Raw genomic sequence first — 16,011 nt, 5'->3', positions numbered from 1 at the left:
GTCCCAAGGCCCATGGCCACAGGTGGCCTGGTACGGCCCCAGACCTGGCTGTCGAGGTTGGGCCATGTAAGAATTCAGGCATATTCTTTCCCTAGATGCCCTGATTCTCTCATCTGAATTGTCAAACTCTTCAGCTGATGGTACCCTTATTCACCACGTGGTCTTGGGGGTTGGGAGGAGGCAGAGAGGTGCCTCCCTCCAGGTCCTGGTTGGAGAAATGAAGGCGCTGGGGGCTGGAGGGACTTCAGGAGACAGTTTCTGAAATTGGGCCTTGGGTCTATGTAAGTTGTGGGATATCCTTCTGCCTAGGATTCAATAGTTCACTTGTCCCCATCAAGGCTGGGCCTTTGTATAACAAAAACTTGTCCTCCTTCTGCCATCTTCTACAAAGCACACATGTGGAACAAGGGGCAGGGCCACAGCAAAGCCTACTCTATGCCCGTCACTCCCTTCCCTGCTCAGAGGGCTGAGGGTCTCCATCTGTATTTACCCAAGGAAGCCTTGGGGGCAGCTGCAGGGGTGGATGGAGGTGAAAAAGGGCAGGCGCCTTCTCTTGGCATGCCTGGTCCATGCTCAGATGCTCTCTCCTAATCCTCACAGTAGCTGCATGAGGAAGAAATTGGTGTTTCCATTTTGCAGACCAGAAAACGGAGGCTCCTCAAAGTGCACTGATTTTTCCCAAGGCAGTGAATGGCAGAACTGGGGCAAACCCATGGATGCAACTCCACAGGGCATGCTTTGTCCCATGCCAGATTCCTGGGGGAATCCCTGGACCTGGGACCAACTTGATCCACTACGTGTGGGCCAAGGGGGAACTCAGCTCTTTCTGAGAGGGAGGAACCTACCACACACCCAAGGTGGCCACACCTGGACATCTTGAGGGTCATGGTCTGGCTGGTCCATTTACTGAGTCAGACTTGATCAAGTGAGATCTGTGGGTCATTCCCCACACAGGGACAGGGACACTGACTCAAGCAAACAGTGCATGGGCAGCTTTAAACATGTGGCTTTTCCCCAAGGTCGCTTTGCTCTCGGTTGAAATTAGGGAATGACGTCCACCATCAAATTTAAATTGGAATGGAAATAAAATGGGGGTGGCGTGTCGAAATAAATCTTCACCTAATGAGTCACTCACTGAAATGTATTAGGAGCATTGTGTATTTAATCTGCAGCCCAAGCCTTACATCTGCGGGAGATTGATGCCTTCTCCTCGTCCCGTTTCCCTTTTGCAGCTTTTATGAGTGCTGATGGTAGTCTCCTGAGAAACAATATGATTTGGTAATAAAAAGATTACCTGTATTAAATAAAAATAATATATACATACGAAATATTGTTAGTGCTACAAATCTGGTTAAAGATATTACCACAAAGAAAACTGTTATTTTTTTCACAGCTGTCTAATGCATTTTAGCAAAAGTAATATTTTTAAAACTTAAGCCTGTATTATTTATAAAGGAAGCAATAACTGATTTTCCTATTTCCTATATTAATAAATGTATTTGCATACATTTGTTTCAAAATTAATGGGTTTTCTCACTTCTGCAATACAAAAGAAAACACCAAATTCCCTAGCAGAAAAGGTGGAGTTGCTTTGTTACTTGTATTATAAGACTGTGGTTTGATGTAAACTCTAGTGGCTGCCAGCGAGGAGTCCCAGCCAGGATTAAATTCTCAGAAAGGAAGGAAGGATAAAAGAAAGAGAAGAGGAAAAAATGGGGCAAGAAGGTAAGAGGCGGAGAGACCCAGTTAAGGTTTAAAGAGCACCTATCTAAGGCAAATCCAGACCCAAATGAAAGAAACCAACACAATTACATCTAGAACTTAGAAGGGAACAAAGTGATCAGAGAGGATTCATGAACCAAGAGCTGCTCTGGAATCTGTTCTGCAACAAATCCGACCTGTATCCAAACAAACTGTAAAAAATAATAGCAAGGTTATTATGGTCAACAAAGGAACAATTTCTTATTGGCAGAAGGTTTTCTCATGTGACATTTAGGCCAAAAGACAATGGAGCCAGCCAAGCCTAGAGGATTCTGAGGCAAAAGGTTACAGTTGTTGGATTTTGGGCTCAGTTAAGACATCACTCACATGTAAAGATGCAGGAACATTTTGAATATTGAAGAGTCCAGAAACAACATAATCCTAGGTACCTCTTCCCAATCAAAATCCTTTAGGAGGTGCTAAATATTGCTAAGAGATGAAGCAAAACTGAGGGCAAAATAATAGGAAAAGAAGTGGCTAGCAAGGACTATTCCTGGACATTGATCCAAGTTAAAATCAGGGGATAGTCTATAATTATGGTATGATGGTTAAAGCTGAAAAACCTGAAAAGAAATGTTCTATATTAAATGAAGTACTCCTTTCATTAGAGGACACAAAGTCTATGTACACCATTGTCCCTGGATGAGCATTTCAATCACTATTAGACATTCTTAAACTCCTCTCCAATGTGGTTTCAATTCTTGACCCAAATTCACAGGAAATTCAGTAACTGCACATGCTGAGGGACACCGAGATGCAAAGATATTTCTATAATATATGCTAGAAAGTCTATTCTTCCTTCCTGATGACACTGATCCAAATCAACCCGCTGCCACATCTGGATATGGAATTGGTTTTATCAACAGGCTGACAACCCATTCTCACTGCAGATATTCTTTCTAGTAATTTAAAAGTACCCATGCAAACGACTCACTTACAGGACCCCACTGATATATCAGTTGATCTAACCTGCTGTCTTTAGCCCATCAAAGAGGCAGTGTGCAATGGTGGAAAGCACATTGGTTTCAGAAGCAGGCTGGCTTGGGCAGGAATTTCAGTGCCCACTTACTTGCAGGATGAACTCGAGTGAGTTTCTTAATCTCTTCAACTGCCCATGCCCTTGTCTGTGAACCTTGGATGATAGCTCTTGGTGTGAAAGCAATTGTGTGTGTGCATGCATGTGTGTGTGTGTGTGTGTGTGTGTGTGTGTGTGTGTGTGAGAGAGACAGAGAGAGAGAGACATATCTCATGCAGTGCCGCAGGCACATAGAAAGAGGTGTCAAATGAACCCAGTCCCTATGTCCTTTTCTCTGCACAGACTAGGATTAGAACTAGGGAGCAATCTTCGGCTTGGGCCCTGATCTCAGTGTGCCTGGGGAAGGCAACCAGGAGCTCTAAAGGAGAAGGGGATGGAAGTTACGGAAGGTAGGAGGTAGGGTACAGGGGGAAGTGAGGTGAGGCGGGATCCTCCAGTGCCGGGGACAGGGGTAGGAGGGTGGGGAATCTGAAGGACTGTGGGATGATAACAGGAAGGACAGCCTGCACTGTCAGGGCAGCTTTTGGCAGCAACAGCACTTCAGAAGTAACGGGGCAAATGTGCGAGGGGAAAGGAAAGCTGGACCCAGCGTTCTCTGAGCCTCTGCAGGAAAAAGCCAGGCCCTGACTCGCTACTGAATAAACTAACGGTGTAGGACTCTCGTGGCATTGGGAAGCCCACGCACTGGTCCGGCTGCCTCCTTGGTCTTGCTCTCTCGGAGGATGGGATGACCCCAGAGTGGCCATTAGCTTTCCTTCCTGTAGGTCGTGGCTCTTTTCTAAATGAGTGAACCCACCAAGGCTTGCTGAAACCATGCTGCCTGCATTAGGAGGAGGAGGGTGGGCACGTAGGGGACGCTCAGGTCAGCCAAAACGGCTCATACCATATCTCCTTTAGTCCTCACCACCCACCCAGCTAGGGGCTATTTTAAAGGATGAAGAAACCAAGGCTCCGTTGTTCAATAATGCCAATTAGAAAGTTGTAGAGCCAGGAGTTTATCCCAGGATTGTCTGTCCCTATTGCGTGTGCTTTTCCAACATTCCTCCTCAAGTCTGTATGATAAAAACCACACAGCGTTGGAGATCCTGAATGATTCTCCTCAAGTCACAGTTTGGGCCCTTACAGACCCCACATCCTCACGCTGTAATCAGAGGGAGGCTGGCGGTTTCTGTCTAGCCCCGCAGCCCTGGCTGCATGGGGCGGGCTGGCCCTGTGTGAGGTTTAGGGTACCAGGAGGGGGCTGCTTGCCTCAGAGGCAGGGGCTGAGCTGCAGGCAGCAAGTGAAGAGGCAGGCATGGTCCACCTCGGTGTGAGCACAGACACAGACTCCTCGCCTTCCCTGGCACACACTCCACCAGGACTCCTGGCACTGATCCCTCCAGGAGCTTCTAAGTCAACAGCCAGGACGGGCCAAGTGCCGCCCCACGGTTCTCCGTTCTCTCTGCAGTTAGCATCTGTCTTGTGCAAAAACCAGCCATCTTGCCTCAGGTGGTTCAGAAAACCCTTCCCCACTGCTGGTAACAGCTGACTTCACATGGGCTGTGACTTAATTAACACAGCACTTTATTTCTGTTTCTTATTAAATGCAGCAGCAGCCACCGCTGCTGTGTCTTTGGTGGGCGCTGGCTGCCTTGCTGGGCCCCACCTCAGCTGGGTCTGATCTCAGGCCTGAGAGCAACTGGTGCTTTTACTGGGGCAGAAACAGGTGCTTGGGCTGGGACCCCAGCAGGGGCCTGACCTCCTGGTGACTCAGCTTTCTGGAGGCTCACAGATACTTGCTCTAAGCAGGCAAGACTCCTAAGAACTATAACATTTTCCAGCCCGGGCAACATAATAAGACCCCATCTTTACAAAATGTGTTTTTTTTGTTTTGTTTTGTTTTTTGGTTTATTTGTTTATCCAAGAATGGTGGTGCACATCTATAGTCCTAACTACTCAGGAGGCTGAAGCAGGAAAATTGCTCGAGCCCTGGAGTTCCAGGCTGCTATGAACTATGATCATGCCACTGTACTCTAGCCTGGGTGACAGAGCAAGATCCTGTCTCAAAAAACGAATGAACGAAAGAACTACAGCATCCTGGGGCTGCTGCTGAGGGAGACAAGCCCTCTGCCCTGGCAGACAGACGAGTTCACACCTCCAAGAAAGTGGGGAAAAGAGAGAGCAAAGCTGACCCACGCCTGGTCACAGTGCCTGCATGTGCCACCTGCTCAGATCACACAGTACATACATATACCATATTTTCTGGATTGTAAAAATCTTATGGTAATAACAGGCTTGGAACAGAAAAACAAATGAACACATCAAGGACATAAGTATGCATCAATTCTAAGACCAGCTCAAACTTAAGAACACTTAAACCTGAAGGGAATAAAACACTCCTTATACCCAGGGTTCAGAATATACCGCGCAGCAACAGGGGGTCTCCGTGCTGTCCACAGTCTCTGCACAGTGCCGGGTAAATGGGCCACAGTGCCCAGAGAACTCCATGCCTGCCTCTCTGCAACCCAGCAGACCACACTGGGTGTGCCACACAGGCATACAGTATGTGACAGCAAAGGTGCTCCACAGCAGAGCTGTTGTGCTACCTGTCACTCTGCACTGGGAGCACCAAGGGCCACGCTGCACACACATGCAGCCAGTACACTGCATGTGTGCTGCAGCACCAGGTGACTGCCTACATGTCACACTGCATGCATGTGTGCCTGTGCTTGATGCTGCACGAGGGACTCCCCACTGTTCTACTGAAAATGTGGCCTTAAAAATGGCACATGTCCCTTTCCTCTGAGCACTGTGTCCCCTCTGGACAACCTCTGTAGATCCCACCTTGCTTTATTTACCATGAGTGTTTTAGGTTTGGTATCCCCAGGGCTAGAACCCATCTCATCTCCCTTGTCATTTCCTGAGGGACGTGACGTCCCAGAGACTCAGTATCCTGAGATGAATCACAGCAGCCTCTCACAAGCTTGTGAGGGTCCAATGAGGCACAGCAGTGTTCACAGCAGCCCCCTTCATTGTCATCAGAAGGAGGAAGCACCCCAGCCATGAACGAATGATAAACAACATGTGGTCTACAAATACAGGGGTAGGAAAATTCAGCTGTAGGAAACTGACACATGCCGCAACAATGGATGAACCTCGAGGACATTATGCTAAGTGCAAGAAGCCAGTCACCAAAGGACAAACATTGCATAATTCCACTTATAATAAGCTTAGTGTAGTCATTCATAGAGACAGAAAGTAGAACAGTGGTTGCTGGGTGCTGTGGGGAGGGGCAATTGGAGAGTTATTGTTTCATGGTTTCAGAGGTTGAGTTTGGGAAGATGAAAAAGTTCTGGAGACAGATGGCAGCAATGGCTGCACAATCATGTATATGCACTTAATGACGCTGAGCTGTGCACTTCAAAATGGTTAAAAGGGTAAATTTCTTATTATGTATATTTTTCCACAATAAATAAATATAAAATATTTTAAATAACAGTTGTAAGGTACTTAGCACCATCCAGGTGCATAGTAGGTGCTTAATGAGCAATCAGAGGTTGGAGCTGTTAGGGAAAGGCCTTCAGAGGCGATCCTCCCACCCGCCTCCTTGATCTCACCAACAAGGAGACTGAACCCTAAGAAAGAAAGCGATCTAAACAAAGTCAAATACAGCAGCCCTGGGGATGCTGGAACGTGATTCCCCAAGCTCACCACATATGTTTCCACTCTGGCTTATCTGTGGTAATAGGCAGGTGGTAGCATTTGCTCAAAGCAGAATGGAGACACACGCTTTCCCACGCTGACTCCTACACGTCCACTGGCTCTGGCTTCCATGCCTGGGTTCCACAGCCTCCCCATATCTCTCGCTCTTCCCCACTCCTTTGTCCACCCCAGGTTGGGAGTAGTGCCTTGGGCTGCTGAGACTACGGGAGGCTCCTTTCCAGCCACCACAGGGGTAAAGCAAAGGTCTCTGGAGAAGATACAGGCCTCCCCCTAGCAGGTGGGGTAGGATGGAGGGAAGAGCCTGACTTCAGGAAGATGCCAGAATATTCTTAAGGAGGTCTGCCAAGGCCCCACCACTCTCAAAGGGGAGCCTGGTGTGTCCCCTCACAGAGGAAGCCTATGTAGCCTTTATACTCATTCCCTCGAGAGCTAAAATTCTTTTTTCCTAAGGAAAAAGTGGAAGGTGGCTGGTTCTTTTCCTGGTTCAAAGGCTCAGGCCAGGTGTGACCCACTAGAGGAGTCATTTGAAAGTAGGAAAGTGAGACCCAATTCAGAAGCACGTGGAGACAGCCCGGGTGATTCCAACTTGGATGGGTCAAACTACCCAAGACAGATCTGAGCCCCAAAACTCAGTTAGATCAGGGACTTCAACATGGGAGTCAAAAGGGCTAGGTCACCAATGGGCCAAACTGGCTAAAATAAGCCTAAACCAGTGATTAGCTTCAAAGTGGCCATAGCCCAGATATCCCGTTGGTTCACAACACACCTGTTAGGTCTGGTTCATGCTAAGTTGGAATACTTTGCTGCAGTCCAGACTGCCTTAAATTATCTTAAACCAGAGGAGACCAGCCTGGACAAGTTCAGACCTGCTCAGATTAGATCTAGCTGATTGCAGAGGGAAGAAGGGAACTAACAGTGATTGATCACCTATGCAGCGTCAAGCCCCGAGCTGGGGGTTCGCTCCACATTTTCTCATTTAATCTTCTCGACAGCCTACAGCCCAGTGAGATGTGCATAATTAACCCTCATTTCCAGAGGTAAAATAACTTGCAGAAGATTTTGTATCTATTAAGTGGCAGAGCTGTGATGTAAATCTCACAGCCGAGGCTGTTTCTATTTCACTCTGTTTCCTCCCGATGTGAAAAGATCCTTAGCAACAGGTAGAGCTGGGGTTTTGGGCTGTAATGCAGCCTCCTGAAGGGGCAAGAGGGAACTCCGAAAGCATCCTGAACATTTAAACACTTAAATTCCCAGGATAGAAACCAGTGGCGGAATCCATCACTATCATCGTCAACGGTGATCATCATTTCTTGTGGATTAATGAGCAACATCTGGATGGGATTCCTGGCATGGGGCGCAGCTCTGGGACCATTTGTTCTCCAAACTAAACTTACTTAAAATGCTTGTTGCCTGAGAAAGGCTCAGGGGAAGCACACTTATTATTTTTGAGTGAATTTCCAGGGAGAGGGGGGTTATACAATGTCTAGACGAGTTATGCCGTCAAGGAGGCAGAAGGCTGTGCCAAGAAACAGAAGACAGGAGGACATTTGCTCCTTATTTGGAGAAAGTGCCTTGATCTTGCCTACCCATTCCTGCCCCAGGGCTCAGAGTTGGCTTTAGTGTTAATGCAGGGTGGACTTTGGTCTCTCAGGGTCAAGGTCCTCTGAGTGACCATAAAGAGTGACCTCACTGGTAAGGTCAGACCCAAACGCACAGTTCTTGGGATATCCAGGCTTTTCTGAGATGAGGCTTAGGTGTCAGAGCAAGTCTGTGTGTTCAGTGGCCTGTTGCCCACCCCAGCTTTCTCTCCATTGGACAATTGCAGGGTCTGGATTGGGGCAGCCCATACACCCTGTGCTATATTTACTTTAGAGTCACCCGAGCCAGCTGGCCTATCTGAGAATTTTCTCTCATTCAAAAGCTATGCCCTGGGATAAAGGGGTTCCTTGGAAGCAGGATCCCAGTGACAGGGTTGTGAGGGGAAGAGGAGAAAGGAACTTCTCAGCACCCTCACAGCACTGCCCATGAAAGACTGTGTCCCAGAAATCCCCCATGACTTGGACACCAACCCAGCAACACTTGGACACCAGACTGGTCATGTACAATACAGGAGGCCCAGCTAAATTTAAATTTTATATAAACAACCAATAATTTATAGTTTACCTGGAAGTCAAGTTTAACTAGGAATCATGTATTTTTATTTTAAACCTGGCGACCCTAAGCTGGTAAAATGGTCTGTTAGTGTATGGGTGGGTAAGTTGGTTTTGTCCTTCGAAGCCTTTCAGTTTGTCATTGGTACAGATTTATGCATTCCGATGTCTTGAGTCATATTCTTTTCATTGTTCCTTCTCGTATTTATTTTTCTAATCCTTGACCGCCTGCCTTTCTAGTCTCCAAGCTTCCTGCTTTTTCTTTTTCCACTAAATCTTATTTATGTTAAATCATTTTTTTCATGTCTCATTTCTTATTTTTTAGAATCATTTTGGAAGACTTTGTTGGGCAGATGTGCAGGTGTAACTGAGGAAGAACAGTCTGCCTTGGCTGGGGAACCAGAATCCTGGAGCCAATGTCAACTGGGAATCACTGGCTAATGATTGAGTTTTTAGCAGAGGCATCCCATCTTTGTTCAAGCCCAAGTCTTGGTGCGTATGTGTGTGTGTGTGTGTGTGTGTGTGTGTGTGTGTGTGTGTTTACAGAAAGTGGCAGCAGCTCACCTGCAGAGCACAGAAGGCCTGGGTGAAGGGTGGCATCCGGACCAGGTAGGAGGCCACGATGATGGCCGAGGAGTAGTGGGTGTAGTAGTGGCACTGGACGGTCATGTCTCCTGCAACAAAAACATATGCTTGAGGGCGGCTTCCCTACCTGTGCCCACGCGTGGCAGATAGGCGTGCTACACTGTGTTCATGAACAGTGTTAAAAACATACATTCATTGACGTTTAGGAAGTGAACAGACCTAAAGAAAAACATTCAGGCAATAAGGTCACAGGTGGCACGTGAATGTGGCAAAATGTCTAAAGATGACATGTAGATGGACAAACTTTGGGAACTAGAGTCACATGAATGCAGGCTCTGCCGTTTAGAGCCTGTGATCTTGAGCAAGTTGCTTAAACTCTCTAAGTTTCATTTTCCTTCTCTGTGAAATGGACTACTGTAATATATGAACACAGGTTGACCTGCCCCTGGCAGAGAGAAAGTGCTGAATAAATGTTAGTTTCTTTTGCCATTGCCCGTCCCTAGGCATGAAGTCATTACCCCTTAGCATTATATTTCTCCAGCCAGGTTGCATGTTAGAATCCCCTGGGCTGTGCCACACCAAATTTCTAGAGGTGAGGCCTGGACATCAGTATTTTCTAGAAGCTCCCCAGGCACTTCCTACCACCAGGTTAGAGTCCTCTGTTCAAATGCAATCACTTGTAGGCTAGGTGACCACCTTAATTGTTGTCAACTATCATTTCAGGGCATCCAGAAGAATAACACTGCACAAAAAATCAAGCTGGATCTACTCACCTTCAGTTTTCTCAACTTCTTTAAACCTCTGGATAAATTTCAGCTTCCTTTCCTTGGTCTGAGCCCCCATGGGCTTTGAAAGATCCCGGAAAGTCTTCGAATTCGCCAAGTTCAATGTCTAGAAGGCAGATGTGCAGCTGGAGTTAACTCCCCGGACCCGCTTGTGCCCTAGGAGTCATGCTCTTGAGTTTTATGGTTCTCTTTATTGGTTTACTGTCATTTTGTCTGACCTGCCTCTGGTGGTTAGTTGGCAGGCTGGGGTTTTATGGCCCCAGAGCCAGTGATCCACAAAGACTTAAAAAGGGAGAGATGAAAAATAAGAGGAGGGGAAGATTGAGTTCACACTCAACCTGTTCCAAGTTGACCCAAATCAGAACATGGCCTCCAGCTACTGAAAAGATACTTTTAAAAGAATTTGTGTTATCTATGAGACACTTGGCTCCTAAACTGCATTATGTACTCCAATAGTTCAGGGTCCTTGCTTAGAATCAAACTGATTTTACAGGAAATTAGAAGTCATCTGTTCAGGGAGGAAATGAGAGGGACTTGCTCATTTTTCCTGGAGGTCTACTCCTTTCTTGGCAGTGAAAGCATGCTGTGAGCACCCCTTCCTTCTCTTGGAATACACCACAGAGAAAACAGGACCAGTTTCAGGGCCACGTGCTCTGGGAAACTTTTTCTTTTGATGTTCTGCATGTTAGGAGAAGAGCCAAGAATTGCTGGGGTTTGCATTTCTTTATAGGGGGAGGTACCTGTGTATCTCTCTTTTCTTTTTTCTGAGACAGGGTTTCACTGTTGCTCAGGCTGTTATGGAGTGGAGTGGTCATGGCTCACTGCAGCCTCGACTTCCTGGGCTCAAGTGATCCTCCCACCTCAGCCTCCCAAGTATCTGGGACTACAGGTGCGTGCCACCATGCTTCACTAATTTTTGTATTTTTGATAGAGATGGGGTCTCACTATGTTGGGCAGGCTGGTCTTGAACTCCTGGACTCAAGCAATCCTCCTGCTTTGGCCTCCCAAAGTGCCAGGATTACAGGCATAAGCCACTGTGCCTGGCTCATAACCCTTTCTTTCCACTAGCAGTGAATCCTCAATGTTCCACTGGGGGCCAAGGGTGTCACTATCTCAAATGCCTGCAAAAGCCAGGGGGAAGCAGGGCCAAGAAGAGTGAAACGGCCCCTCTTAAGATCCCAGTGAGTGCTGGAGGGGACACACGGAGACCCACACTCAGCTTTCACAATCTTGCCAGTTCAGAAAAATTCCTAGTTGCCAGATCTCATGGTTTTCCAAAAGATATTGGAAATCCAGATTTTTTTAAAGGAGAAATCTCTTCATTTTTAAGTTGATAAATAATAAAGATTTTAAATACCTAGTATGACCTAAACAAAAAAGACTTGCAAACTACCACTTGCAACATGTGAGTAGGTTTTGTGTTTGAAATGCCTCAGCCTCCGATGGACCATTAGTGCAATAAGCAGCAGCCAGTGCTAGTGAGAAATGTTTTGCTGCATTAAATGTCTTAAGAGGGGACGAGAGGTCACCAAGGACTGAGTCTCCCTCTCCCAAATCCTGAGGGTCTGCCATCCAAGCAGCCCTAGGCAGGACTGGCCAGGCTCATCTGAACAAGTGGCTCAGCCACCTTATGTGCTTTACATACAGTCCAGCACCTCTCCAGATGGCCAGAGCCCAGGTGGCCAGGACACTGCTCCACAGCTTGGTTATCCCCATAGGAGCACAGCCATCACATCACCCTGGTCCAGCTGTGGAGTTTTTCTCCTCATCCTTTCCCTGCCTGATGGGGCACAGGGGTGGAGGCTAAAAGAGATGAAGGATCTGTTCTTGTCATCTCATCATCAGCCTCCCTGTCACTACACATCTCAGTCCAGATACCAGATGAGGCCCAGACACCATCGTCTCTGTTGCTGAACTCAAGTTCCAGGAAGAGTAGCTTATCCTTTCTGTGTGTCTGTATCCCTGTGTCTCTCTCTCCTTTCCTTCCCAGACCCCTCTCCTGCACACGTTGATTTTAGGAACAAATTCCATGGCCCACCTCGCTTGTGACTGCCTCTCCCTACAAGGGCTGACCCATGGCACCATCTTGGTAGATGGCATCAGGTGCCTTCACTGCAGAGAGTAAGCCAGGAGGCCCCCTGGGGCTCGTGTTAGCAACTATGCTAGTTGTGTTGATCATTCCACAGGGGGAACCAGGACAGGAACCCAGGCAGCCAAATACCAAAGGCCACGATGGGTTTAAGAGATCTAAGGCCGGGTGCAGTGGCTCATGCCTGTAATCCCAGCACTTTGGAGGCTGAGGTAGGAGAATCATTTGAGGTCAGGAGTTCGAGACCAGCCTGGACAACATGGTGAAACTCCATCTCTACTAAAAATACAAAAAAAAAAAAATTAGCCAGTTATGGTGGTGCACACCTGTAATCCCAGCTACTTGGGAGGCTGAGGCAGGAGAATCGTTTGAACCCAGGAGGAAGAAGTTGCAGTGAGCAGAGATTGCGCCACTGCACTCCAGCCTGGGTGATGGAGTGAGACTCCATCTCAAAAAAAAAAAAAAAAAAAAAGAGATCTAAACTTCAGCAGCCGTTAGGCCCAGGTACCCATGTTCTGTCATGTGAACATGACAGAAGCTCCTAGCAAAGGCTCTACATACTGACTTAGGGTCTCTATTATCAAGGTCTGAATGCCTGAGGGCAGCTGTGGGTTCCACATGAGGACCTTACCTCTGAGGTGTAGTCTGCGAGGACCCAAGGGAACACTGGGTACTGCATGTAGTCATTGCAGGTTCTCCCAGCCGCGGTGTTGAGGTACATGAGATACTCAAAATTGCTGATGTCCCTTTTCTACCAGAAGAGACAGAAAGGGGATAAACCAAACACATTTGATGCTCCCGCAAGGCCAGGGGTCCCACCCTCAGGCCTCATCAGCAGGCCCTGGCTCTGTGAGTGAGGACAGGCAGCCAGCCCCTCGGTCACTTTGTGCACATCTCATGCATGAACCAGCACCAACTCAGGGACCCACACACAAATTTCAGTATGAACAGAGGCAAGTATATTCGGGAAGCAAAGTCAGCAAGGAAAAAAAACCCAATGCAGTTCAGCATCCAATGCCAAGGATAAGACATGCTTTGGTGTTAACGGTTGGATGTAGTACTCAGAAGTTGACCAAAAGCATAGCACAAATGCTGGGGGTGAACTGACTGCTGACCTACTGATGGTTAGAAAATAAGCAGAGGGGTCATGGCAGTCCCAGAGACAGAGGCCCTCACTCCTGGGCTTGATGGTCTGGCTTCCTCTGGGACTTTGGGAACTGCCTATTCCCTGTCCCTGCCTGTTGGGGTGATGCTCACTCTTAAGGGCCGTCTGCCTCCAGATGAACAGTCGCAAATGGAGACAGGGTCCGTATTGGGAATAAAATCCACCAAGGCCGCTGAATGAGTGAGCAATCCAACATAGTCATCATCTCTGACGTGGGGCCTGTATGCTCAGGGGCTCTCCCTTCCTCAGTCTGCCCCTTGGGAGAGGATTTTGGACCTGAGTGACTAAGACCTACTTTCTCATTGTCCCCCAATCTCTACAACTGCCTCTCTTAGGGTCTCTTCCTTTCTTTGAGATCCCTGGGCTGAATGTCAACTTGTCCAGGCTGGGAGCCACATGTGTCTTCCAGGAACAAGAATTGACACCCATGCCCCGGCCCCTATGTGGCTGTATACATGTGTATCTTCACAAATGGGGTGTGTGCACCCACTGGGAGGCATCCACAGTGTACAGGTACGTGCGCGCGCACACACATGCACGTGCATTCCCCAGCTCTGACTCCAATGTGCAAGATTTGTCCTCCATCACCGAGATTTGGTCAGGGAAATATCTGAGACATTTTGGTAAATTAGAAAAATAAGATCCCGGCCAGGCACGGTGGCTCACGCCTGTAATCCCAGCACTTTGGGTGGCTGAGGCAGGTGGATCACCTGAGGTCAGGAGTTCAAGACCAGCCTGGCCAACATGGTAAAACCCTGTCTCTAATAAAAATACAAAAATGTACTGGGCCTGGTGGCGGGTGCCTGTAATCCCAGCTACTTGGGAGGCTGAGGCAGGAGAATCACCTGAACCGAAGAGACAGAGGTTGTCGTGAGCTGAGATCACGCCACTGCCCTCCAGCTTGGGCAACAAGAGTGAAACTCCATCTCAAAAAAAATAAAAAATAAATAATAAATAATAAGATCCCTTCTTGGTTGATCCACACACTTCCTCTCCATCGCTGGGGCCTGGGCCATTCTCTGGTTTGCATTCCCAGAGGGCTTCCCTCTGGAGGAGCCACTGTACCTGCCACTTCTGCAGCATCGTCCTGTCGGAGCCGGGGTATCTCCTGTGGGACAGAAAACCATGGTGGTGACCAAATATACCAAGGTTAGAACACAAACAGGGGAGAGGTGGGGCTTGCCTGGGCTTCGTGGGGCCAGGGTGTTGAGGAAAGCTGCAGACTTTCCACATCCCACAGCGGCTCTCAGTGGGCAGTACAGGGAAACTGTTGTCCAGCTCTTCCTGGCCCACCCCGGCCTGCTGAAGGTTAGGTTCTTGCAGTCAGTGTCCCTCCGCTGTGATACCAGAACAAGCTGCTGCCTCAAGAATTCCAGGGGACATGCAGCCTCAGGCTTGGGGGCCTCCTTCACAACCCACACAGAATTCCCCTGCCACATCTTGGCCTTCTTTGTCCCTGCCCTGACCCCCTCTTTTGCTTGTGGATAAAATGTAAACAACACGGAAGGCCATGAGATATGACCTAAGAGTCTCCCAAGAAGTGTCCACAGTCACCAGTTTCTAGTGTATGTTCCAGAAAATGTTTTACCCATATGCCTGCCTATATGCCTACATAGCTTTTTTTTGTTTGTTTCTAAAAAGCTTCAATCATACATGGGATCACATCGTATACCCGGTTCTCCACCCAGCCTCCCTTGTGCTGCAGCAGCCCTGGAGACCGGCTCACACTGCCCTTTCGCATTCATCTCTGTAGTCGCGGGGCAGTTTTGCACAGCTGGATCCTAACTGATTCACCACCCCCGTGACAGGCTTTGTTCTCACAACTGACATTTCCAGGAGCGCCTTTTGGCACATGTCTCTGGGTACTTTTGTGAGTGTATCCACGAGAGGTTTCTAGCTGTGGTGCCACTAGGTTAAAAAGTGTGAGTATTTACCATTTTGCTACCTATGGCCAAATGGTTCCTTTAAAAGACCATACTAATGTACATGGCTAAAATTAAGACTTACATATCAAACCAATGAAGGCCCATTGTGGACTGCCCTGGTAGGAAAAAGGGTAACAAAAGGCAATATTGGGGAGGGTGTGGGAGGAGCCCTCCTCCTCCACCTGAAACGTCTCTTCTGTTCGGCAGGGATTATAGAGCCCGGCACCTCAGCCTCCAAGGTGCCCCTCTGCTCGTTTTCCAGCCGTTTCTTCCCCAACTCCATGAGACTCTCTTCTACCCCGAAGACTATGTCTTTGCTCAAGATGCTCCACCACACCAAGCCAAATCATATCCCTTGGCTCCATCCATCTCCTCTGCCACAGTTCTATTCAGGTGCCCGCAGACATCTGAATGCCCACAGACCCAGTCCCCACATACGCTCTGCTCCACTTGCATGGTCTGTGTCAGGACCCTGCCGGGCTCAGTCTGGACAAGGCCTGGCTGCCCGTGTTTCCCAGAGGGACAGTGCCGCTTCACCTTCCCATCGTAGCCCCACTGTCACATCTTCTGTCCCGGGCTCTCCAGCCCTCTGCATTCAATTCTTTATTTGGCAGATCTTCCATAAGCAGAAAGTAATCCCCAGGCTGGGATTTACCTCTTCATCCCTAATAGAGAAGTCATCTATTTGGGCCATGTATCCAGGCAAGCAACACCCAACAATAAGCAGAGGCAAAACGTGCTCCAATGTACTGCTTTAGCTTGCAAAGCATCAAGTGAAGATTTGGTTCTCCTGTTGTGTCTGTGACTCTGCCA

At 48.2% G+C, this 16,011-nt stretch overlaps 1 protein-coding gene across 1 annotated transcript in view; it reads right to left on the bottom strand.

Moving 5' to 3' along the window:
* Window positions 1-16,011, bottom strand: part of WDFY4 (WDFY family member 4) — a 295,291-nt gene that overhangs the window by 26,415 nt on the left and 252,865 nt on the right. The window contains exons 48-51 of the mRNA XM_011990946.1: window positions 14,339-14,381; window positions 12,740-12,859; window positions 10,008-10,125; window positions 9,214-9,323 (exon numbers count right to left, since the gene is read on the bottom strand). Coding sequence (XP_011846336.1) covers window positions 9,214-9,323; window positions 10,008-10,125; window positions 12,740-12,859; window positions 14,339-14,381 — 391 coding nt within the window. The remainder of the gene's footprint in view (window positions 1-9,213; window positions 9,324-10,007; window positions 10,126-12,739; window positions 12,860-14,338; window positions 14,382-16,011) is intronic.

This window comes from Mandrillus leucophaeus, unplaced genomic scaffold (genome assembly GCF_000951045.1).
Source record: "Mandrillus leucophaeus isolate KB7577 unplaced genomic scaffold, Mleu.le_1.0 Scaffold388, whole genome shotgun sequence".
Lineage (NCBI taxonomy): Eukaryota > Metazoa > Chordata > Mammalia > Primates > Cercopithecidae > Mandrillus > Mandrillus leucophaeus.
This window is presented reverse-complemented; position numbering and strand designations above follow the sequence as displayed.